The sequence below is a fragment of the Dendrobates tinctorius genome, unplaced genomic scaffold (assembly GCF_039654945.1).
Source record: "Dendrobates tinctorius isolate UK_male_01 unplaced genomic scaffold, ASM3965494v1 ptg000326l, whole genome shotgun sequence".
Taxonomy (NCBI): domain Eukaryota; kingdom Metazoa; phylum Chordata; class Amphibia; order Anura; family Dendrobatidae; genus Dendrobates; species Dendrobates tinctorius.
Window position 1 is genome coordinate 1,876,727 of NW_027361993.1, and position 25,027 is coordinate 1,901,753.

At 48.4% G+C, this 25,027-nt stretch overlaps 1 protein-coding gene across 1 annotated transcript in view; it reads right to left on the reverse strand.

The window, feature by feature from the left end:
* TTC34 (tetratricopeptide repeat domain 34) overlaps window positions 1-25,027 on the reverse strand; it is a 221,094-nt gene that overhangs the window by 154,727 nt on the left and 41,340 nt on the right. Inside the window, exon 5 of the mRNA XM_073561693.1 lies at window positions 10,793-10,959. Within this exon, the coding sequence (XP_073417794.1) occupies window positions 10,793-10,959 (167 nt within the window). The remainder of the gene's footprint in view (window positions 1-10,792; window positions 10,960-25,027) is intronic.

Consider the following 25,027-nt stretch of genomic DNA (forward strand, 5'->3'; position numbering starts at 1 on the left):
ACCTCTACAGACTTGGGTTGCCCAGGGTGATCCCCAAAATGCTGATGAACTGGTTGGGCTGGTCGAGAGATACCAGGGGATGGAAGGTTCCCTGGGGAAGCAGCCCATTCCGTATTGGGGGTCCCAGCAGGGGGCGGAGTCACAAAAAGGCGTGGTGCGTCCAAGGTCAAAAGGGGTGGGGGAGGCGGTGCCCAAGGTCCTCTCGGGTGTTATTTGCTGGAAATGTCATGAGCCAGGACATATAGCGGCCCGTTGTCCCCAGACCACCGAGCAGATGGACTGCAGCATGGGACGCCGTAGTTCATACTACGCATATCCAGCTTGCAGTGTGAACTCGCTACCTAACAAGGGGCCACAAGCGTGTCCCGTGAAGGTGAACGGTCGAGCAGCAATGGCGCTTCTGGACTCCGGGAGCTTGGTGACCCTTGTGAGGGCCAGTTTTCCTCTAAACATACTCCCGGGTAAAAAGATTGGTGTTCGGTGCATACATGGCGATGCAAAGGACTACCCTATGGCCAGGGTGAAGATTGAAACGGCGCATGGCACCAAGTCGCATGAAGTTGGTGTTGTTCGAGACTTGTTGCTTCCCATAATTATTGGCCGGGATTTCTGTCTGTTTTGGGATCTGTGGGGGAGGGGTTCTGAGTGTGCTAGCAAGAGCAGGGAACCAATCCAACCCACTGAGGTATCGCCACCACCAGAGGCAGACGACTTTCCTTTATGTGTCCTTGTTGGGGATGAAGAGGAAGGGTCCCCTGTACCTGACATCCCGGAGTTAGGGGTGGCCGGGGAGAATTTTGGGACTGCCCAACATAGGGACCCCACACTAAGGGAAGCCTTTAACAATGTCACCGTCATTAATGGGGTTGCACAAGAGCCAGGAGCAGACACAAGGTTTCCCCATTTTATGTTGAGTGGGGAATTGTTGTACCGGGTCACGAAAATAAGGGAGGAGGTGGCAGAGCAGTTAATAGTACCAGGCCCCTATAGACGAAAAGTGTTGGACATGGCCCATTCACACATCTTGGGGGGACACCTGGGGGTGGAAAAAACCCAGGAACGGGTTGTACAGAGGTTCTATTGGCCTGGGTGTCACCGGGAAATAGTAAACTATTGCAGGTCCTGCCCGACATGTCAGTTAACTGCCCCCACATCTCATTTTCGGAACCCTCTTGTGCCACTGCCCATTATTGAGGTGCCATTTGAGAGAATTGCCATGGACTTGGTCGGTCCCTTAGTTAAATCAGCTCGGGGGCATCAGTATATATTAGTCATCCTGGACTATGCCACACGCTATCCTGAGGCCATTCCCCTGAGAAACTCCTCCGCGAAGAGTATAGCCCGTGAGCTGGTCCATGTGTTTTCCCGGACGGGTTTGCCGAAGGAGATCCTGACCGACCAGGGGACACCTTTTATGAGCAAAGTGATGAGAGAATTGTGCAGTCTTGCAAATTTCCCAGTTAAGGACTTCAGTGTACCATCCGCAGTCAGATGGCCTTGTTGAGAGGTTTAACAAGACACTGAAGAGCATGCTGAGAAAAGTCATAGAGGAAGATGGTAGAGACTGGGATTGTCTCCTACCATATTTACTGTTTTCTATCCGTGAAGTTCCCCAGGCCTCCACGGGGTTCTCCCCCTTCGAGCTTCTGTACGGCCGGCATCCACGAGGTCTCCTAGATATAGCCAAGGAAACCTGGGAAGCCGAAGTCACGCCCCACAGAAGCGTCATTGAGCATGTGGCACTGATGCAGCAGAGGGTTGCGAAGGTGATGCCCATTGTTAAAGAACATCTCCGCCAGGCACAAGAGGCTCAGGCCAGGGTCTACAACCGGTCAGCCAGAGTGAGGCAGTTCAATCCGGGAGACCGAGTTCTCGTGCTAATCCCGACGGTGGAAAGTAAGTTCTTGGCCAAGTGGCAAGGGCCATATGAGGTGGTGGAGAAGCTGGGAGACGTAAACTACAAGATCCACCAACCCGGAAGACGGAAGCCATACCAGGTTTACCATATTAACCTTATCAAGCCATGGCAAGATAGAGAGCCAGGGGTAACTCCGTGCTTGCTGGGCAACCTAGAAGGGGAGGTTGGAGCCGTTACCATAGCGGAGACTCTGTCGAAGGCCCAGAAACAGCAGTGCCGGGAGTTACTCCAGAAAAACCGCGACCTGTTCTCAGAGTTGCCGGGGAGCACGAAGGTGGTGGAGCACGAAATTCTGACCGAGCCACATGTGCGGGTGAACGTGAAACCCTATCGTATTCCTGAGGCCCGGCGAGAGGTAATCTCCAAGGAGGTGCAGTGTATGTTGAAGCTCGGGGTCATTGAGGAATCCAAGAGCGGCTGGTCGAGCCCGATTGTCCTGGTCCCAAAACCTGATGGTGAATGGAGGTTCTGCAGCGATTACCGAAAGCTGAATGAGGTCTCCAAGTTCGACGCTTATCCCATGCCACGCGTTGATGAGCTCATCGAGAGACTTGGACCGGCCAGATACATAACCTCTTTGGATCTGACAAAGGGATATTGGCAGATTCCCATGGCACAGGAAGCCAAGGAGAAGACGGCATTCTCCACACCAGACGGGTGCTTCCAGTATGTCCGGATGCCGTTTGGCCTACAGGGAGCTCCAGCAACCTTCCAGAGGGCGATGGATAGAATCCTTGCGCCTCATAAGCTATATGCTGCCGCATATCTAGATGATATCGTCATCTTTACCCCGGACTGGGAGACTCACCTGGAGAAGGTCCAAGCAGTGTTTGATGCTCTAAGAGAGGCGGGGTTTACAATAAACCCGAAGAAGTGTGCCTTGGGGAGAGAAGAAGCCAAGTACCTCGGATATGTAGTGGGGCGTGGCGAGATCAAACCCCAAATCAATAAATTGGAAGCAATTCAGACATGGCCGAGACCTCTGTCAAAGAAGCAAGTTAAAGCTTTCCTGGGGATTGTGGGATATTACAGGAGGTTCATCCCAAACTTCGCCACAATGGCTGCACCTCTAACTGATCTGCTTAAGGGGACGAAGTCAGTGATGGTCAGCTGGTCCGAAGAAGCAGAGTCAGCCTTCCAAGAAATGAAGGGAGCTCTTTGCAAGCAACCCGTTTTGGTGGCCCCAGACTTTAAACGTGAATTTGTCCTCCAGACAGATGCCTCAGATGTCGGGATAGGAGCAGTCCTCTCCCAAGAGATACGTGGGGAGGAGCATCCTGTTCTCTACTTGAGTAGGAAGTTGACTCCTTGTGAGAGAAATTACTCAGTTGTAGAGAAGGAGTGTTTGGCCATAAAATGGGCAGTGGACACATTACGGTACTACCTGGTGGGACGGAAGTTTAGATTAATATCCGACCATGCCCCACTCAGGTGGATGAGGAAAACAAAGGGCAAGAATGCTAGGGTCACCCGCTGGTTCTTAGCCCTACAAGACTTCAGCTTCCATGTAGAGCATAGGGCCGGGAAGCTACATGGGAATGCCGATGCCCTCTCCAGAATCCCTTGCCTGGTAGGTGAAAGTGCCAAGCCCCATGGCTTTAGGCAGAGGGGGGAGGTATGTGGCAGGGCTAAGGGTCGTGTAATTGATGGGAGATATGTGCCTCATAAATGGCTTGTCTCTATAATGTAAGGCATAAGTAAAGTGTACCAGATATTATTATTGTGGTTGTTTGAAGGACCTGTGGTGAGGTCACAGTCAGGTGACCAGTCAGCTGCTGAGTTTGTGGGTGTGGCTACAGCCTTATAATGTGGCCTGCTCCTGAACCCGGGAGTTGTGTGTGGGGAGGACTAAGCCTCCCATGTGTGCTGAGACTCCTGCTCTGAGTCTACAACTACGGACATTTTGTGTTATTTTGCCTGAGCTAAAAGGCTATTTGTTTGGTGTTACGTTGCCTTGTGCGTTTATGCCGTGAATAAACCGCAAGCACTGTTGAAGAACCTGTCTCATATTTGTCTCCCGCTGCACCTAAGCGAGCCACATCCCCACTATATATATATATATATATACAGTGCCTACAAGTAGTATTCAACCCCCTGCAGATTTAGCAGGTTTACACATTCGGAATTAACTTGGCATTGTGACATTTGGACTGTAGATCAGCCTGGAAGTGTGAAATGCACTGCAGCAAAAAAGAATGTTATTTCTTTGTTTAATTTTTTTTTAAATTGTGAAAAGTTTATTCAGAGGGTCATTTATTATTCAACCCCTCAAACCACCAGAATTCTGTTTGGTTCCCCTAAAGTATTAAGAAGTATTTCAGGCACAAAGAACAATGAGCTTCACATGTTTGGATTAATTATCTCTTTTTCCAGCCTTTTCTGACTATTTAAGACCTTCCCCAAACTTGTGAACAGCACTCATACATGGTCAACATGGTAAAGACAAAGGAGCATTCCAAGGCCATCAGAGACAAGATCGTGGAGGGTCACAAGGCTGGCAAGGGGTACAAAACCCTTTCCAAGGAGTTGGGCCTACCTGTCTCCACTGTTGGGAGCATCATCCGGAAGTGGAAGGCTTATGGAACTACTGTTAGCCTTCCACGGCCTGGACAGCCTTTGAAAGTTTCCTCCCGTGCCGAGGCCAGGCTTGTCCGAAGAGTCAAGGCTAACCCAAGGACAACAAGGAAGGAGCTCCGGGAAGATCTCATGGCAGTGGGGACATTGGTTTCAGTCAATACCATAAGTAACGTACTCCACTGCAATGGTCTCCGTTCCAGACGAGCCCGTAAGGTACCTTTACTTTCAAAGCGTCATGTCAAGGCTCGCCTACAGTTTGCTCATGATCACTTGGAAGACTCTGAGACAGACTGGTTCAAGGTTCTCTGGTCTGATGAGGCCAAGATCGAGATCTTTGATGCCAACCACACACGTGACGTTTGGAGACTGGATGGCACTGCATACGACCCCAAGAATACCATCCCTACAGTCAAGCATGGTGGTGGCAGCATCATGCTGTGGGGCTGTTTCTCAGCCAAGGGGCCTGACCATCTGGTCCGCATCCATGGGAAGATGGATAGCACGGCCTACCTGGAGATTTTGGCCAAGAACCTCCGCTCCTCCATCAAGGATCTTAAGATGGGTCGTCATTTCATCTTCCAACAAGACAACGACCCAAAGCACACAGCCAAGAAAACCAAGGCCTGGTTCAAGAGGGAAAAAATCAAGGTGTTGGAGTGGCCTAGTCAGTCTCCTGACCTTAACCCAATTGAAAACTTGTGGAAGGAGCTCAAGATTAAAGTCCACATGAGACACCCAAAGAACCTAGATAACTTGGAGAAGATCTGCATGGAGGAGTGGGCCAAGATAACTCCAGAGACCTGTGCCGGCCTGATCAGGTCTTATAAAAGACGATTATTAGCTGTAATTGCAAACAAGGGTTATTCCACAAAATATTAAACCTAGGGGTTGAATAATAATTGACCCACACTTTTATGTTTAAAATTGATTAAAATTTAACTGAGCAACATAACTTTTTGGTTTGTAAGATTTATGCATCTGTTAATAAATCCTGCTCTTGTGTGAAGTTTGAAGGCTCTAACTTATTTGCATCTTATCAAACCTGCTAAATCTGCAGGGGGTTGAATACTACTTGTAGGCACTGTATATATATATATATATATATATATATTGCTCTGGCAAAAATTAAGAGACCACTGCAACATTTTCATTTTGTCTGATTTTTCTCTTTATAGTTATATTTTTGAGTAAAATGTAAATTGCTCTTTTATTCTATAAACTACTGACAACATTTCTTCGAATTTTGTATTTTAAGAAAATGAGGAATGGTCAAAAGAACAAAACAATGCAGAGCTTGCAGGCCTCAAATAATGCTAAGAAAACAAGTTCATAATCATTTAGAAACAACAATACTAATGTTTTAACGCAGGAAGAGTTCAGAAATCAATATTTGGTGGAATAACCATGATTTTTAATCACAGCTTTCATGCGTCTTGGCTGCTTTCCACCAGTCTTTCACACTGCTTTTGGGTGACCTTATGCCACTCCTGGTACAAAAATGTAAGCAGTTCTTCTTTGCTTGATGGCTTGTGATTATCCATCTCCTTCTTGATTACATTCCAGAGGTTTTCAATGGGGTTCAGGTCAGGAGATTGGTCTGGTCATGACAGGGATTTGATGTGGTGGTCCCTCATCCACACATTGATTGACCTAGCTGTGTGGCATGATGCATTGTCCTGCTGGAAAAACCAGTTGGTGAACATTGCCTGAGCAGAAGGAATCAACTGTTTTTCCAGGATAACCTTGTATGTGGCTTGATTTTAAGGATGGAATCAACATGATGCTCACTGTATCCATCTGCTAGATTGGCTGTCAGACGTGTAGAGAAGCTGATTTTTATAACACTGTGCAGTGGTCTCTTAATTTTTGCCAGAGCTGTATATATATTTTATCACATGAATCAGGCAATTTGTAGTTTTATGATTTTTATCTTTATTTTAGATGCATTAGAAACTTTAAAAAATATTGCTTTAAAATCATAAAATTCTGGCTGCCTGCAACCACAGCCAGGAGATGAATGAGCACCCTACATTAGATTTCATATGGTTCCATACCAAATAAAAATGCCATACAGTATCCAATTAATAGTTCTATATGTTGGCTACAAGGGTGCACTGTCTGTGCAAAGCTGGGGGCTCCCAAGAAGGATTTTGCAGTCAAGTTTTGCAAAAGCCACTCTGCTTAACAGGTCCCATAAAAACCCTGGCCTTCACCTTGTAGCTGCTATTCAGGATTATTGACTTATAACAGGGTCCTATGGGTTGTGTCCACAAAGTAGGTATTGGCTGGTGAGCAAGCTGGCAGAGGAGAAGCGACAATCTGGGTCAAAATCAGAAATCGCACTAACAGGTCAAAAGAAGTTTAAAGGCGCAAAGTCCAGTATAAAGCAAACCAGGTCAGCTATCAGAACAACAGGATAATCAACCAGACCCGGCGTAAGCTTATAATTGGTAACTTCCTGGGAGGTTAGGTAGAGCATGGTGCTGCGGCTTTGGCATAACGGGGAGTGACTACTCCTGCTGAGCTATTGGACAGAACACACATTGTTTTTCACTGACTGAGCAGTACCAGGCGTTCCAGCCACATCAATAGCTCTGGCAAGCCAAAACCAGCACCTTCCAGAGTTATTGACCGTGCCATTTTCTCCATCACCAGTGCTTCCTGCAGAATGAATATGACAGCACCAGGTGACAGAAATAGACATTGCTGGAGCAGGTGTAGGTGGAGATTTGGCAAAACTTCCATACAGTTGGAATGCTATAGAGCAGGAGCGGACACAAACAGAAGAGGTGCCTGTGCATGAAGAGTATATGGGCCCTTTGCAGTCCAATTGCTCATTGTAATGCACAATTACAACCACTTTGGTGATGGACGTGGCCCCCTTGCCTGTTGGGGCTTCACAGATAGCATCAATGATATGTTCGTACCTGCTAAACAGTGTCACTACCACCTATCCCTGCAAATATAATATACAATGTTTAATTAGCAGCGCCATATAACATCAACATAAATACCACCGTACAGTGCTCCAATAATACTTACATAAAGTGATCACACAATAGGTCCATACATGGCGCATACAATGTCAGAGAAATACTGCTACAAATTAATATTGAGACATCTGGCGGTTACAAGCCTGGGTGCACAGGCAGGGGATGGTAAGGCAACCTGGACAGTCACACAGGTCGCACAGCCCTATCGCCAGCCCTGGGGGGTACTTTCCTGGACTTTCCATTGAACAGTACAACAGTCAGGCTGTCCCTAGACTGAAAATGTTAACAATAGGAAACAATAGATTGAACTGATGAAAAGATTTGGGTTTAATGCTGCCATCACACACAGCCTCTGTTTATGCCCGATGCACTGTATACATTGTATCATAATAGATGATCCTTATCTTGTTGATACAACACAATGAGCAGATTTCCTTCTTGTTACAAGAGCTTTGATTCATGGACCTATTCTGCCAAAGGTGAGAGGATGCCAAGTTTCAGCGGTTCAGATGCAGCATGGGAACATCACGGTACGCAATCATAAAAAATAATCATTTACCTTGAGAACGCCATTGTTTCTGGTTCCCATAGCTGAGCTGACTGGACATTACCATTTATAATACTATTATGAACGCCGGGAACGGTTTAGCACTTACTGAGCTCTTGCTGACGGTCAATTTATCAGTTCGGCTCTTGGTAAAGCTGGATTAGAAGCACACAATTCAATTGCAAACAGAACACAATTTCCATTGTCGAATTTCCAGTGACATGATGAGGCTGCAGATCAGTCATAGGAAGGTATGGTCAACTACAGGAAATGCATATAATATTCTATCATAGTAATTCTGCAGGCGACCTCCATTCTGTGAGTACAACTACTACACAGGCTCATGACATCACTTTCTTCTGTAAGTCTGCAGCACACATTAGGCATAACGGAGCATCATAGCCTGACGTAATATCAGCCAAACCAACTGAACACTCCGCAAGGTTCACGTATAAATCCTTTATTCCTCCATACATGAACGGCAGCAGCAACATACGGACCAGAGTGGTCTTTTTCAAGCTAACCTTTCTGGCTACTGCTTGATCCCAACACTGCAGAACGCTTGGCATTTGCCACAGAACACCAGGATTGGCAAATTCGCCACTGGCGCCCTGTGCTCTTCACAGATGAAAACAGGTTCACAATGAGCACATGTGACAGACTTGACAGAGTCTGGAGACGCCGTGGAAAGCGAACTGCTGCCTGCAACATCCTTCAGCATGACCGGTTTGGCAGTGTGTCAGTAATGGTGTTGGATGGCATTTCTTTGGAGGGCTGAACGGTGTTGGGCTGTGAGTACAAACCCCCATCTGTGGATGTCGGGCACTCAGACCATCCTCATGGAGTCGGTTTCTAACCATTTGTCACTAAAGAAGACTCAAGGTCTCAAAAAATTCATTTTTAAACAGCAGACAAAAAGGCAGCAACACTTACCTGCCCAGATCTTGAAACAAATGCACTACAGGGTGCAGCCAGCCCATATAGCAAGATGTCAGCAACACAGGTGCAAAATACCAGATCAACAGCCACTCTCCACCTACCCAATCCTGGAGGGGGGTGACTGCCGTATACAATTGCACAATAGAGGCCCTCATAGGGCGTTGTTCACACAATGGTACCGCACAGTGTCTGGTTCAGGGACCCGTAAGTGTGGAGACCTTTGGCACAGGTTACGGGCTCACGTATTTTGGCCAAAATATCAACTAATACCTCACTATTCTTGTATTTTTTGCTCTATATTTTTCGGGGTGCAGCCAAGCCCAGACATGTCTGGTCTCGCATGAGGGGTGTTTACAAGGCTATGCATTTGAGAGTGTGCTGTACACTGTGTGGTACCTTTGTGTGAACAACTCCCTATGCGGGCCTCTATTGTGCAATTGTATACTGGGCAGTCACCCCCTCCAGGAATGGGTAGGTGGAGAGTGGCTGTTGATCTGGTATTTTGCACCTGTTTTGCTGACATCTTGCTATATGGGCTGGCTGCACCCTGTAGTGCATTTGTTTCAAGATCTCGGCAGGTAAGTGTTGCTGCCTTTTTGTCTGCTGTTTAAAAATGAATTTTTGGAGACCTTGTGTCTTCTTTATTGGCTTTGTTATTTAGTTTAGTGCAGTGGCCCGTAAGCGTGAGGACGTTTGGCGCAGGTTACAGGCTCACTTATTTTGGCCAAAATATCAACTAATACCTCACTATTTTTGCATTTTTTGCACTATAATTTTCGGGGTGCAGCCAAGCCCAGACACGTCTGTTCTCGCTTGAGAGTGTGCTGGCCAGCCCGCCTAATCGAAAAGTAGGGACTTGACTAATAGGCTGTGAACCAGACACTGTGCAGTACCTTTGTGTGAACAACGCCCTATGCGGGCCTCTATTGTGCAATTGTATACTGGGCAGTCATCCCCTCCAGGATTGGGTAGGTGGAAAGTGGCTGTTGATCTGGTATTTTGCACCTGTGTTGCTGACATCTTGCTATATGGGCTGGCTGCACCCTGTAGTGCATTTGCTTCAAGATCTCGGCAGGTAAGCGTTGCTTCCTTTTTGTCTGCTGTTTAAAAAAAATAAAAAATTCTAACCATTTGTGCAGACAAATGCACATTTATGGCCTGCTGGAGGTCATTTTGCAGGGCTCTGGCAGTGCTCCTCATGTTCCTCTTTGCACAAAAGCTGAGGTAGCAGTCCTACTGCTGGGTTGTTGCCCTTCTACGGCCCCATCCACGTCTCCTGGTGTACTGGCCTGTCTCCCGGTAGTGCCTCCAGCCTCTGGACACTATGCTGACAGACACAGCAAACCTTCTTGCAAAGCTCGTATTGCTGTGCCATCCTGGTTGAGCTGCACTACCTGAGCCACTAGTGTGGGTTGTAGAGTCCGTCTCATGCTACCACGAGTGTGAAAGCATAACCATCATTCAAAAGTGACCAAAACATCAGCCAGAAAGCATTGGTACTGAGATGTGGTCTGTGGTCCTCACCTGCAGAACCACTCCTTTATTGAGGGTGTCTTGATAATTGCCAATAATTTCCATCTGTTGTCTATTCCATTTGCACAACATCATGTGAAATTGATTGTCAATCAGTGTTGCTTCCTAAGTGTATAGTTTGATTTCACAGAGGTTTGTTTTACTTGGAGCAATATTCTGTCGTTTAAGTGTTCCCTGTATTTTTTTTTTGACCAGTGTATTTCAGAAAAATCCCCAGAGAATTTTATACTTAAAAAGCTGGAGTTAAAGGTGAAAGACTGAATTTATGCTTAACTTTAAAGTTACCTTTTGCTGGTTCAGTGTCATGTACAGTAAACCCTTTCCACACAACGCCTCCACGTTGTCAGGTTCCTCTTTTAGAACTTTATTGAAGTCATATATGGCTGTTTTCTTCTGTCCCAGCTGCCTGTAACATCTGGCTCTGGCAAGCAACGAGTCTCTGGCATGCCCCCCTAAGACACAGTTAAAAAAAAGAAATAAGTATGTTACAAGAAGAAATGTTATCTTTTTACCCTGACATTACATTCAGCAATGAATGCAATGTGCTCTGCTGGGTCACACAGATGTGAAAACCATTTACTTTATGGTCCTCAGAGCACCTGCACCACAGGATATGAGGAGAAGACATCAGAATTAATAATTACTTGTTTCCATTATATGACAATTGCAGAAAATGTGTGACATTTCACACATTAGTATCCTTATTAACATATATTATTATTATTATTATTATTATTATTATTATTATCATAATAAGATTACAATGATGATAACAACAACTAGCACAAATATTGATAATATTAATATAACACAATATATAAAAGTAAAATGAAAGTTTTAAAAACAAATTGAAATAAAACTAACTGGAAAATTATGCAATTTCTCTAAAGGTAATATAAAAATGTACAATAAAATAATAACAGTAATAATTATGCTTATTAAAGTTACTACTATAGTGCTGCTGTGTAGTGAAACATGTTATTTTACATTAATTTTAAATATACTGCATTTTATTATTTTTTTCAGTACTGGTTAAAAACTAAAACTAACAACAATAAAAAATACTACTGTTTCATGCAAATGGTAGGTATCCAAGGGGTAAAATTTCTCCTTGCGGAGAGTGACGTGTCAAACCTGACATGCCAATGTTAGGAGACTTTTTAGCCTTGCAGTGCTCCTCTGGGAAATTAAATCTGCAAATTGTCTCTTCAGAGAGGAAGAAGACTAGAACTTGTAAGTGCAAATTGTGAGACCTGGTTTGGCGAAGTGAGAGGCGTCTGACCGGGATCCAAAGGGTAACGTTCAAGCCTGAAATGCTAACGTGAGGAGACTTTATAGTCCACTTCCTCTCTCCAAGACTTAAAAGTCTCACCACCTTGGCATGAAAGGCTTGACATGTCACTTTAGAAATGTTACACCTTGGATCATAGTCAGACGCCTCTCACACAGTCATACCAGATCTCACGCCTTGCACTGACGAGAGGCAATACCCTGAAACACTGTGTCTGCAAATTGAGATTCTAGTTAGGCCTTTATCCTAAATCATGTGACAAGGCTTGTTAAAGGGTCGATATTGACTTGTAGAATCGCTACTTCCTATAGGTGGCGATAGAGTCCTCTTCCTTTCTGAAGAGACAATTTGCATAAAAATAGTAGAAAACAAATCCTTACCAGTCTATTAACGTTCCCTCGAGGTACAGGCTGTCCAAAAATAGTAAAAGCAAAAAACAAAGATGTGTATACAAATATACAGGCAGAGCTGAGTCTCTCTAATTTAGGATCTCATGAACCCCCACTAAAGAAGATGCAGAGGAAACAGTCATTACTATGCCTTGCTTTGTTAAGGGGGCCCGCTAGGCTTTTACTGTATTATGAATGACCCATGGTAAGTTGGATCTAGGAGTTTATTTAACAGTGTAAGGTTTCTTTAAGATAACATTGTAGGTTAACTTGCAACTACTCTCAGCCTCGCCACCCCAAAATAAAACTCTGTCTCCCTTTTTTCATAGCAGCACATCACATCTACCTGCAGTGATGCTGAGCCTGAGACATACGGTTGATTTACATAATAAAATCCATTAATTATTATTACATTATTTCCCTTTGATGATATATTTTAATCCACAATGTGCGTAAAGAGTTGTCTGCAATGTGAAAATGACCCTTTGAAGTTTTCCAGCAGCGTGCTATTCAAGGTTAATAAGAATTCACTTAACCTGATCATTCATCATCTTTTTACATGTTCAAGCTCCTTATCTTTAAAGGGAACCTTGCAGTGGATTAATGCTGCCCGAACCATGACCTGCATGAATCAGACACTCGCTCCGCTATTGAAGATTTGCATGTATTACTTCTGAAATGCTGCTGCACTTCACAGAAAACATACCTTAAAACTATGGCATGGGATGACATCACAAGGATAACTAGTCCTATAGATTGTCGAGTCTCTTGCCATGTGTGTGAATAGTGAGAGTGTTATGGACTGACCTTGGTTAGAGTAGTGGTATTGCAAGCACTAGGGGCAGCACCTGCAGGTAGCGTTGTCAGGGATAGCCAAGGAGTTGAGACACGGAAGCAGCAGTATAATCTTAAGGCCTCGTCACACACAGCGAGATCGCTAGCGAGATCGCTGATTTTGTGATACCATAGCGATCTCGCCAGCGATATCGCTGTGTGTGGCACGCATCAGTGACTGGCCCCCCTGCCAGGTATCGCTGATCGTGCAGGAGCGTCCTGGGCCATTTTTTGATCATTGGTCTCCCGCTGGCCAGCATGCATCGCTGTGTGTGACAGCAAGAGACCAATGATCAGCGACGATGGGAGCTGGTATCCAATGTAAACAGCGGGTAACTAAGAGCTGCGCTGCTCTTAGATACCCACTGTTTACCTTGGATACCAGCTTGCTCGCTGGTCCTGATGGCTGGTGAGTCTGTCTATGTGACAGTTCACCAGCGATCAGCTAACTATGTCCCAGCGATCCCATCCATGTTGGATCGTTGATGGGATCATTGGTACATTGAAGAGTGTAACGGGGCCCTTAGAATGAAGGAGCAGGTGAAAGGAAGCTTGACTAGAGGCTCGTAGATAAGTTATCTCACAAGGAAGGGAGTGCAATGTCAGGTTTAAATAGGGTGTTCAATCAGGGTGGAGCCAATTAGGAACTCAAGGTGGAGACAATCAGAAATAACACAGGTACACGTATCTGGGTTAGCACAAACTGTCCAGTGAGCTGAATAGCTCAGATGGGAGAGCTTCCGCCCGATACAGAAAAGCTATTAAGTTCGAGTCCAGACAGAGAGACTTTTGATCAGCAGTTCTCTTATTGCAACCCTGGTCTGCAGTCCAGGTCCATGAACTGGACCTGTGTGAATTTCTTTACTCTCTGAGATTCCAGGCTTGGCTTATGATAGCACACATATGATGTGATCCCAGGAATCTCCGGAAATTTATGCAGCTCCTGTCCATGGCCAGAGAGTGTAAAAGGCCTTTTACACATAGCGATATCACTAAAGCGTCTCCGATTTTGTGACACTTACCTCCGACCGGCACTCCCTCTGGATATCGTTGATCGTGCGAGATTGTCCTCGTCCATTTCTCGTCACTGGCTTCCTGCTGGCGCCGAAGAGCGACTCCATGGACGCAGGAGGAAGTTGTCACCAGAGCTGCCGTCTGACAGGTAAGTAACGACCGCCGCTGCATCGCTGGTGAGATCTGCCTGTTTGGCAGCTCACTAGCGACCATTTAGCGATGCACCAGCGATCCTGACCGGGTTGTATCGTTGTCGGGATCGCTGGTGCATCGCTAGCTGTAACGGGACCTTAAGGAGGTGACTCACATAACAGGAATGCTGTCATTTACTGACAAGAGATAAGAAAGGAATTAACCAAAAATGACATAGGAACAGAAAATAGCAAGACTATTTGCATGGGATGGAACAAAGAAATCAGATGCGCAGAGGGACATGTGATCTGCTGTGATGCAAGAAAATACAAAATACACAGGGGCCAGTGTAAGCAGGTCGCGGGATGCAGTGTGGGACAGGAGGCAGAGCAAGGGTTAAAGACTTTAACAGTTTTAATTAAACAGGGGGTTAACTCCTCGCAGGGAGATGAATGGTTAAGAGTAGATGATAAGATCAATAAACACAGAATAATAACAGTCCGTTTAGTAAACTTATCGTGTCCTTTATGCTCCTCAGCCAGCAATGATCTGCTGGGGGTTGTAGTCCTGGTGACAGCAGGGATAGTGGTCACAGATTGGATCCTTTAAGTGACGACCTGTCTTCTGGCGGCAGTGGTTGGTCTCTGGTACCTTCCGCTGAGCCCCAAGTCCATAAATTGATGCAGCCGAGACAGTTAAAGGGAATCTGTCACCCATTTTTAGTGATATCAAAAGTCCTAAGAGAATTCTTATGTGACACAGAATTGAATGATATCTTTACATGATATCACAAAAAATGGGTGACAGATTCTCTTTAAGACCACATCACAGTCTGGTCCAGCGTTGACTGGCAACTATAAACTGGCAAATCAGGGCGCAAATGTCTGTCCCGTACCCGGTTTCTCTTATGTGGCATGCGTGCTGTACTCACGGACACGGAGCATACGGCACCTTGCTCTCTGGCTGTCACTGGGAACACTGCACCTCTCTCTCTCAAGTCCCCACTGATAGCGACGGGAGTAAACGGACACAGGCCTGCACAGTGCCAGTGCTTGAGGGACAGAGCACCTCTCTCTCTGCTGTACGTCACCTGTCCACACCAGTCATGCGCGCTTCCTCTTAGTCTCACCTCCTGCCTCTAGGTCACCGGGTCTGTCTGCTGAAGTCCCTCGCAGCGCCAGCGGTTTGGGTGCAGAGCGCACTGCCTGCCTTGCTGCTCGCATGCTGACAGCGGGGGTCTCTCTGCAGCTTCGAGTGCTTCTTCCTCTTCCTGGGTCATGGGGCCTGTCTGGTCCCTTATTCCTTTCCCCAGGAAACAGGGAACGCAGCCTCAACAGTTCTGGACCCAGCGCCGCACAGGTACCCGCAGCCCAGTCTTCCTCCTTACACTCCTCCTCTCCTTTAGGTTGCCATTCCACGAGCGAGAGTTCCTTCATCAGACATTCACACTCTTCCATTTCTCCCAACATACGCTGCCAAATAAACTGGTCTTGGTTATAACGAGTGGGATGTATTCCACCTGTCGTGCGCTCAGTGCGGCGCAGCTCAGGCTGAGCGGTAGAATGAGCTTGGGTTGTAGAGGATGGGAGTACGTCCGGGCTCAACAGAGCAGCCATCTCTGAAATTTCAGACCTACATACTTCCCTTGGATTGGATTGGTGGGTGGCGAACTAGCCATTTCAAATAATGAGGCAAGTAATTCCTTATTCCTTCCTTATTACAATCGGGAACCAGGGGAGTGAGCGTTTCAGCGACACTTGGCACGTTCTCCCCTCCTTCAGGATCTTGGGACAGGCAGGGATGCAACATACTTCGCTGGACTATTCGGGTAGGTGCCCTTTTTTCCTCTTTGGGTTGAATCTCATAGACGGGACCATTGGATCCAATTTGGCATTTCACCCAATTCTCCTCCACGCTCCTGAGTGACGCAGACATCTCACTGTAGGCAGACGACACCTTCTCCTCACTTTTCGGCATCCGATGCCTTGGCTCTGCCTTGCTCTGGGTGAGGCTCCCCTCCGCTCACCGTACCATTTCTTCCAGGTACAACGTTCTCTCCAGTGAGCATGACCTTTGAAGGGGTGAATGAATCTTTGCCATCAGCGGTCACGTGTAGGGCAACTCCTTGACATGTGTCCCATTTTTCCACAAGTCCAACACTCACTTCTGCGCCTGTCTGGTGGGCTCTTCAGTCTGGACTGCCGTCCTCCAGGAGAGGCATATCCCCTCTGTAATCGCTCTTCATCCCAGGATACGGGATTAAATTCTGGGGCTGCTGGACTTTCTCTTACGCTCCGTATCTCTCATCTAACTTCTCCTATCTCTTGCCGTAAGTTACCCCGGCGTATGGGACTGGACTCCAAGGTAGCAGCAAGGGCTTCGTTTAGGCTCCCTATTTCTTCCCTCATTTTCCACATTCCCTGCCGTAATTTGTGGGACCACTCCGGCTCTTCCTCGTTTGGGGTAGGTACCTCGTGTCTCCGGACCATCCCTGCCAAGGCTGCGGTCCCCTGCTCCTGCCCCAATTTCTACAAAAGTCATAAGCAGCCTAGCATACAGGCACTCCCACAAAGCTTGCTTAAGTGGCACGTCTCTGAGGCCCGCCACAAACTGGTCTCTCAATATCACGTCAGTGGACTCCACTCCGATTACCACCACACTATCCCAGCGGGCAATATGCGCATGTATCCCCTGCAGTGCACTAATGTACTGCGACACGGACTCCCCCTCCCTTTGGACACGGTGGAACAAGTGCATCCAGAGTTCCCCAACATCAGTGAGATCTCTATGCATTTCCTCTAGGATCTGAAATACCTTGGTCAACGTGTCCCATTCATGAGGAGGGCGGAACATTACAGAATACTGGGCCTCACCGTCTAGGGACATTAATGCTGTCTCTGCCTGCAGCGCAGGGGTCATGGGGTACATTTGCATCATGCTCTTATCTCTTTCAGTCCAGTCCCACATCAATTTGTCTCCTATGAACTTTGGAAGGTAACTAAGCATCGCCCCCAATGGTAAGCTGACCCTTGGGGCACCCATGACCGCTTGGTCTTCCACCTCAGTGAACATGGACTGAATCCTGCCAACTACGCCAATTGCAAGCAAATTGCGGGATGCAGTGACAGACAGGAGGCAGAGCAAGGATTAACGACTAACAGTTTAAAATGAACAGGGGGTTAACTCCTCGCAGTGAGAGGAGATGGTAAGAACAATAAATGCAGAATAATAACAGTCCATTTAGTAAACTTATCGTGTCTTTTATGCTCCTCAGCTGACAATGATCTGCTAGGGGTTGTAGTCCTGGCGACGGCTGGGATAGTGGTGACAGATGGAGTCATTTAAGCGACGATCCGTCTTCTGGCGGCAGCGGTTGGTCTCCGATATCTTCCGCTGGGCTCCTAGTAAATTGATGCGGCCGACACAATTAGGCCACAGCACTGTCCGAGTCCAATGTAGACCAACAACTATAAACTGGCAAATCATGGAGCAAATGTCTGTCCCGTACCTGGTTTTCTCCTATGTGGCATGCGTGCTGTACTCACAGACACGGGGCATACGGCACCGGCACCTTGCTCTCTGGCTGTCACCGGGCACACTGCACCTCTCTCTCTCAAGTCCCCACTGGTAGCGGCTGGAGTAAATGGACGCAGCAGGCCTGTGAAGCGCCGTTGCTTGAGGGACAGAGCACCTCTGTCACGCCGTTCTGTCTGTATCTGCTTGTCGGCGTGACAATTCATGTGTCTGCTTTAACCCCTTACTCCTTTCCCCCTAATTGAGCTGGGATACTGCTGGCTGTTACCTGTATGGAGCCTGCTCAGTTCCCTGCTCTGCTGCGTAGCTGCACATGTGGTGTTAGGTCTTTGCTCTGCTGCTTGACCTTTTGTATGTGCGGTCCCTGGTCGCCGCTGTGGAAGCTGTACGCGGGTTGTGAGGTCATTTGCAGCTGGTGCATGACTTTTCACGTGTGTCTAGGCTTGCAGACGATGCCAGGTGATCTAAGCTGCAGTTCCTGCACTGATTGTGCTGCGATGGTTTCTGTATATGCTTAGGGCATGCGCAGCCACACCTTCCCTGCTTTTATCAGAGTTAGTGTGTGTACTTGAAATGCTGTCCTCAGCCAATTGCTGAGGGGCAGCCCCTTTATAAACTTACTCTGCCCTATGGGCGGGGCCAGAGCTACTCACAACTCACAAAGCTCTTGGACTTCGCCATGTGTGTTTCGTGTCTGTGGACCTCGTCTGTCTCGGTTATGGTACCAAAGTCCCTGCCTTGATTCTGATTGGTCCTGTTCCCTCGCCCTGCCCCGGAGGCGGTATATCCGGGCCTGAATCCATGATCCTGTACCTATCCTGTACCTGACCATGTCTGAACTGTCTGCTGTGTTATGTTCCTAGAATCCCTCTGTGTTTGGAGCCCCACGCCCAGTGACTCTCAGACTCTTGTAACTGGTGTTCCTGCTGAGCATCTACTATGCTGTGCTCTGACTACCATGCGGTGCTAGCTCCATACAGGCCCAGCAATCCTGCGGTCTTAGCACCATCACGCTTGAGCTCTTTCCTAGGTCCGATGCCCGGAGCCTGACGACCGCAGTCTGGAACCTGATGACCGCTGCCTGGAGCCTGGAGCTAGATGACTGCAGTGGTGCCTGTAGGTCATGTTGGATGTCCGGAACCAAACGACTCCCGTCTGATGTCTGCCGGTGACTCTGATGTCCTGTGGGTGACCCTGATGTCCTGCGTGCGTCTGGATGACCTCGTGTATCCTGATGTCCTGATGACCCCGTGTATCCTGATGACCTCGTGTATCCTGATGCTCTGATGACCTCATTTGTCCTGATGCCCTGATGACCTCGTGTGTCCTGATGCCCTCGTGTATTCTGATGTCCTGATGACCTCGTGTGTCCTGATGTCCAGATGACCTCGTGTGTCCTGGTTTTGTCTATGTACTGTGACCTTACTTTAAGTAAACTTTACTTTCTTTACCTGAAGTTGTGCGGTGTCATCAACTCCTACGTGTCCTTGTCCCGGTCACTGCCCTTCCCTAGTTCGGGTAGGCCGGGTCTCTCTCTGTGGTATAGAGGGTCCATATTGCGTCCCCGGGGGGACGCCCGCCCCCTCGCCATGGCGTGGAGGTGCCTGCTGGGCAACGTCTGCGTCTGCAGTCGTGACAACCTCTCTCTCTCTGCTGTACACCGTCTGTCCGTGCCAAAACTGTCTGCCGTCGTGCATGCTTCCTCTTAGTCTCGCCTCCTGCCGCTAGGTCACCGGGTCTGTCTGCTGCAGACCATAGCAGCGCCGGCGGTTCGGGTGTGGAGAGCACTGCCTGCCTTTCTGCTCGCACGCTGATGGCGGGGGCCTCTCTGTAGCTTCGCGCACTTCTTCCCTCAGCTTCCGGCCAGGTTCCCAGACAAAACACGCCCTCTCTTCCTGGGTCATGGGGCCTGTCTGGTCCCTTTTCCTTTCCCCGGGAAACTGGGAACGCAGCCTCAACAGTTCCGCACGATGCACCACACAGGTACTTGCAGCCCAGTCTTCCTTCTTACACCAGGACAAGAGCTCAGTCATTAGCTGAACTTGTAACAAGTCACCTATAGAGCAAGGTCTGCACTGGCTTACAGCCAAACCAAGAGAACCATGGTGGAAAACACATAACCATCATTGGAGGTGGAAGAACTGAGGGGTGCAGAGCCTTACTGGAGTAAAGGGAATTCTGGTTGCCTGGTTATAGACATGGAATCTTGGTGTCATGATCCAGGTTGGATCTGACAGATTAAATGCACAAAGTAACCTTTTTTCCCTTTGGCTGTGTGCCAAAGGTGGTTTTGCCCCCGGTGGCCATTAGGGTCATTGCACTGTGGTGGTTTCAGTTGTAGTTTTCCCCCCGGTGGCCATTAGGGTCATTGCCCTCTGGTTCCTTTGATTCAGTGCACGTGATATGTAACAGGTGTGATTGCTCTATAAGAGAGTGTCAGGTGTGTCAATGACTGTTGGTGATAGTTCCTCATTTGCAAGCAAGCCTGGGTGAAGGATGGAGCTGAGGGAGAGTCAAGGACAGCTCTGTGAGAGTCCTGGAGTGTCAGCTATGGTGTCAGCAAGGAGTTCTTGCATGGCTTGGTGGAGTGGCAGCTATGGTGTAGAGCTGCATTCAGGATGCTGGACTTTATTGCTGGAAAGCTGGACTCAAAATGCTGGACTCTGGCAGAAAAGCTGGACTCATTTGCTGGACTCTGTTTCTGGACAGCTGCACACAGGTGGTGGACTTTGTTTGCTCCAAGGCTGCACTATGGTGTTGGATCCAGTCGGAGGAAAAAATGCACGCAGGTGGTGGGCTCTGTTGCTAGGAGCGTAAGCAACAGAGCAAAGCTAAGTGGTGTTTCCCCTGTTTTGTCACTTTTCCTTATGTGTGTTTTAGTGCAGTGGTGGAATTAGTTTCCGCACCAACCATTTCCCTAGTGAGGGTTTAGGTGCAGGGCGAGTCAGGGTTTTTAGGTTCCTGATCGTCGCCCGGTTCGGAACCGGCCTAGGGAACATTAGGAGTGTAAAGACACTGAGTCAGGGGAGTGCGGGAGGTCTCCACTTCCCCATTCCCTATCGCAGGGTCACCATTGTTATTGTTACCCAGGTTTTCCCTTATTGTTTAAATTCGCCTTAATGGAGGCGGGGTTTCCAGATTTACGTGTTACGTGTATTACCTAAATTCGCCTGTTGGAGGCGGCGTATCCAGCTGCACGTTTTATTATTTAAATTCACCCCACTGGAGGCAGTGTATCCAGGGTCACGCGTGTCATCTAAATCCGCCCTGCTGGAGGTGCTGTTTCCAGCCACGCGTGACCGTGACATTATCACCAACCTTACTTTTTTTTGGTGAGCCTTGGCCATGTGGAGACCTGTGAGCAATTGCCGCTGGGCCTCACTGAGTTAAGTGAGGACCTGCATGGTGTAGAAGCAGATCCAGCAGCAGTAATCAGGGTCTGGGGCCTTCCCTCTGGCTCAACCAGAAAATCAAAATTGCGGCTCCGGCAAAGAAGCCCCCTAGAGTCGCAGCTGGGGAGCAGGACTTGCTCATACAGGCGGACGCACCCAGACAGGAGGGTGGAGTTGGTCCCCATGGTGCTGTCTGGGTTTCCCCGAGGTGAAGGGGTACATCCCTGTAGTGAGCAGACTGGTGTTATAGTCCGCGGGGCTCATGCCAAATCTTCCATACCACCGAAGAAGCCGCCCCCTCCTGGTCATGTGGAGGAAGACGACCAGCGAGTGTATAGTTCCTCCATATCCCTGGCCCCTTCCTCTCCGGTGTGAGCAGCAGGTGTGCTGCGGGGAAGTGGGGGCAAAGCTCAACCCTCGCCATTAGCCAACGCAGAGAGGCGCAAACCTCGTGGTGAAAAGGGTTGGAGGGTGGTGTTCCCATGGTGAATAGCGGGGATGTGAGTGTGGTGATACAGGGGGATGCCTCTGTTGTCGATCCCAGAATGAGTTCACTGAAATATGACAAACGAATGTGTGGCAATAAACGTTCAGGTCCAGACCTGTGTGTAAACGAGCATGTATGGGTGGCCACCAAAAAACATCCTGTGGAAGTGTGTTGCAGAGTCTTACCAGCTCATACTGAACCTACACATACATAACTCGTTCCCCAGGTCGGCGCTTTGGAGATGAGTGGTGCCTCCAGAACTTACATTGCCAATACCAGCAGTGCATTTGTCATAAACCTGAAGTGCAGGTAGTTCCATGGGTGAACTCTGGATCTGGGCGTCTCCGCTGTAGGTGGTGCCCTGATGAGGAGCGGTCTTGAGGGTCCAGTGGCCCCTCATTAAGGGGAGGGTATTGTCATGATCCAGGTTGGATCTGACAGATTAAATGCACAAAGTAACCTTTTATTCCTTTGGCTGTGTGCCAAAGGTGGTTTTGCCCCCGGTGGCCATTAGGGTCATTGCACTGTGGTGGTTTCAGTTGTAGTTTTCCCCCAGTGGTCATTAGGGTCATTGCACTCTGGTTCCTTTGATTCAGTGCACGTGATATGCAACAGGTGTGATTGCTCTATAAGAGAGTGTCAGGTGTGTCAATCACTGTTGGTGATAGTTCCTCATTTGCAAGCAAGCCTGGGTGAAGGATGGAGCTGAGGGAGAGTCATGGACAGCTCTGTGAGAGTCCTGGAGTGTCAGCTATGGTGTCAGCAAGGAGTTCTTGCATGGCTTGGTGGAGTGGCAGCTATGGTGTAGAGCTGCATTCAGGATGCTGGACTTTGTTTCTGGAAAGCTGGACTCAAAATGCTGGACTCTTTGGCAGAAAAGCTGGACTCATTTGCAGGACTCTGTTTCTGGACAGCTGCACACAGGTGGTGGACTGTTTGCTCCAAGGCTGCACTATGGTGTTGGATCCAGTTGGAGGAAAAGATGCACGCAGGTGGTGGGCTCTGTTGCTAGGAGCGTAAGCAACAGAGGAAAGCTAAGTGGTGTTTCCCCTGTTTTGTCACTTTTCCTTATGTGTGTTTTAGTGCAGTGGTGGAATTAGTTTCCGCACCAACCATTTCCCTAGTGAGGGTTTAGGTGCAGGGCGAGTCAGGGTTTTTAGGTTCCTGATCATCGCCCGGTTCGGAACCGGCCTAGGGAACGTCAGGAGTGTAAAGACACTGACTCAGGGGAGTGCGGGAGGTCTCCACTTCCCCGTTCCCTATCGCAGGGTCACCATTGTTATTGTTACCCTGGTTTTCCCATATTGTTTAAATTCGACTTACTGGAGGCGGGGTTTCCAGATTTACATGTTACGTGTATTACCTAAATTCGCCTGATGGAGGCAGCGTATCCAGCTGCACGTTTTATTATTTAAATTCGCCCCACTGGAGGCAGTGTATCCAGGGTCACGCGTGTCATCTAAATCCGCCCTGCTGGAGGCGCTTTGTCCAGCCATGCGTGACCGTGACATTATCACCAACCTTACATTTTTTTTGGTGAGCCTTGGCCATGTGGAGACCTGTGAGCAATTGCTGCTGTGCCTAACTGAGGTAAATGAGGACCTGCACGGTTTAGAAGCAGTTCCAGCAGCAGTAATCAGGGTCTGGGGCCTTCCCTCTGGCTCAACCAGAAAATCAAAATTGCGGCTCCGGCAAAGAAGCCCCCTAGAGTCGCAGCTGGGGAGCAGGACTTGATCATACAGGCGAACGCACCCAGACAGGAGGGTGGAGTTGGTCCCCATGGTGCTGTCTGGGTTTCCCCGAGGTGAAGGGGTACATCCCTGTAGTGAGCAGACTGGTGTTATAGTCCGCGGGGCTCATGCCAAATCTTCCATACCACCGAAGAAGCTGCCCCCTCCTGGTCGTGTGGAGGAAGACGACCAGCGAGTGTATAGTTCCTCCATATCCCTGGCCCCTTCCTCTCCGGTGTGAGCAGCAGGTGTGCTGCGGGGAAGTGGGGGCAAAGCTCAACCCTCGCCATTAGCCAACGCAGAGAGGCGCAAACCTCGTGGTGAAAAGGGTTGGAGGGTGGTGTTCCCGTGGTGAATAGCGGGGATGTGAGTGTGGTGATACAGGGGGATGCCTCTGTTGTCGATCCCAGAATGAGTTCACCGAAATATGACAAACAAATGTGTGGCAATAAACGTTCAGGTCCAGACCTGTGTTTGAACGAGCATGTATGGGTGGCCACCAAAAAACATCCTGTGGAAGTGTGTTGCGGAGTCTTACCAGCTCATACTGAACCTACACATACATAACTCGTTCCCCAGGTCGGCGCTTTGGAGATGAGTGGTGCCTCCAGAACATACATTGCCAATACCAGCAGTGCGTTTGTCATAAACCTGAAGTGCAGGTAGTTGCAGGGGTGAACTCTGGATCTGGCGTCCCCGCTGTAGGTGGTGCCCTGATGAGGAGCGGTCTTGAGGGTGCCTGGTTATAGATATGGAGTCTTGGTGTCATGATCCAGGTTGGATCTGACAGATTAAATGCACAAAGTAACCTTTTTTTCCTTTGGCTATGTGCCAAAGGTGGCTTTGCCCCTGGTGGCCATTAGGGTCATTGCACTGTGGTGGTTTCAGTTGTAGTTTTTCCCCCCAGTGGCCATTAGGGTCATTGTACTCTGGTTCCTTTGATTCAGTGCACGTGATATGTAACAGGTGTGATTGCTCTATAAGAGAGTGTCAGGTGTGTCAATCACTGTGGGTGATAGTTCCTCATTTGCAAGCAAGCCTGGGTGAAGGATGGAGCTGAGGGAAAGTCACGGACAGCTCAGTGAGAGTCCTGGAGTGTCAGCTATGGTGTCTGCGAGGAGGGATGGCAAGGCTTGGTGGAGTAGCAACTATGGTGTCAGCAAGGAGTTCTTGCATCGCTTGGTGGAGTGGCAGCTATGGTGTGGAGCTGCACTCAGGATGCTGGACTTTGTTGCTGGAAAGCTGGACTCAAAATGCTGGACTCTGTTTCTGGACAGCTGCACGCAGGTGGTGGACTCTGTTTGCTACAAGGCTGCACTATGGTGTTGGATCCGGTCGGAGGAAAAGATGCACGCAGGTGGTGGGCTCTGTTGCTAGGAGCGTAAGCAACAGAGCAAAGCTAAGTGGTGTTTCCCCTGTTTTGTCACTTTTCCTTATGTGTGTTTTAGTGCAGTGGTGGGATTAGTTTCCGCACCGACCATTTCCCTAGTGAGGGTTTAGATGCAGGGCGAGTCAGGGTTTTTAGGTTCCTGATCGTCGCCCGGTTCGGAACCGGCCTAGGGAACATTAAGAGTGTAGGGACACTGACTCAGGGGAGTGCAGGAGGTCTCCACTTCCCCGTTCCCTATCGCAGGGCCACCATTGTTATTGCTACCCAGGTTTTCCCTTATTGTTTAAATTCGCCTTACTGGAGACGGGGTTTCCAGATTTACATGTT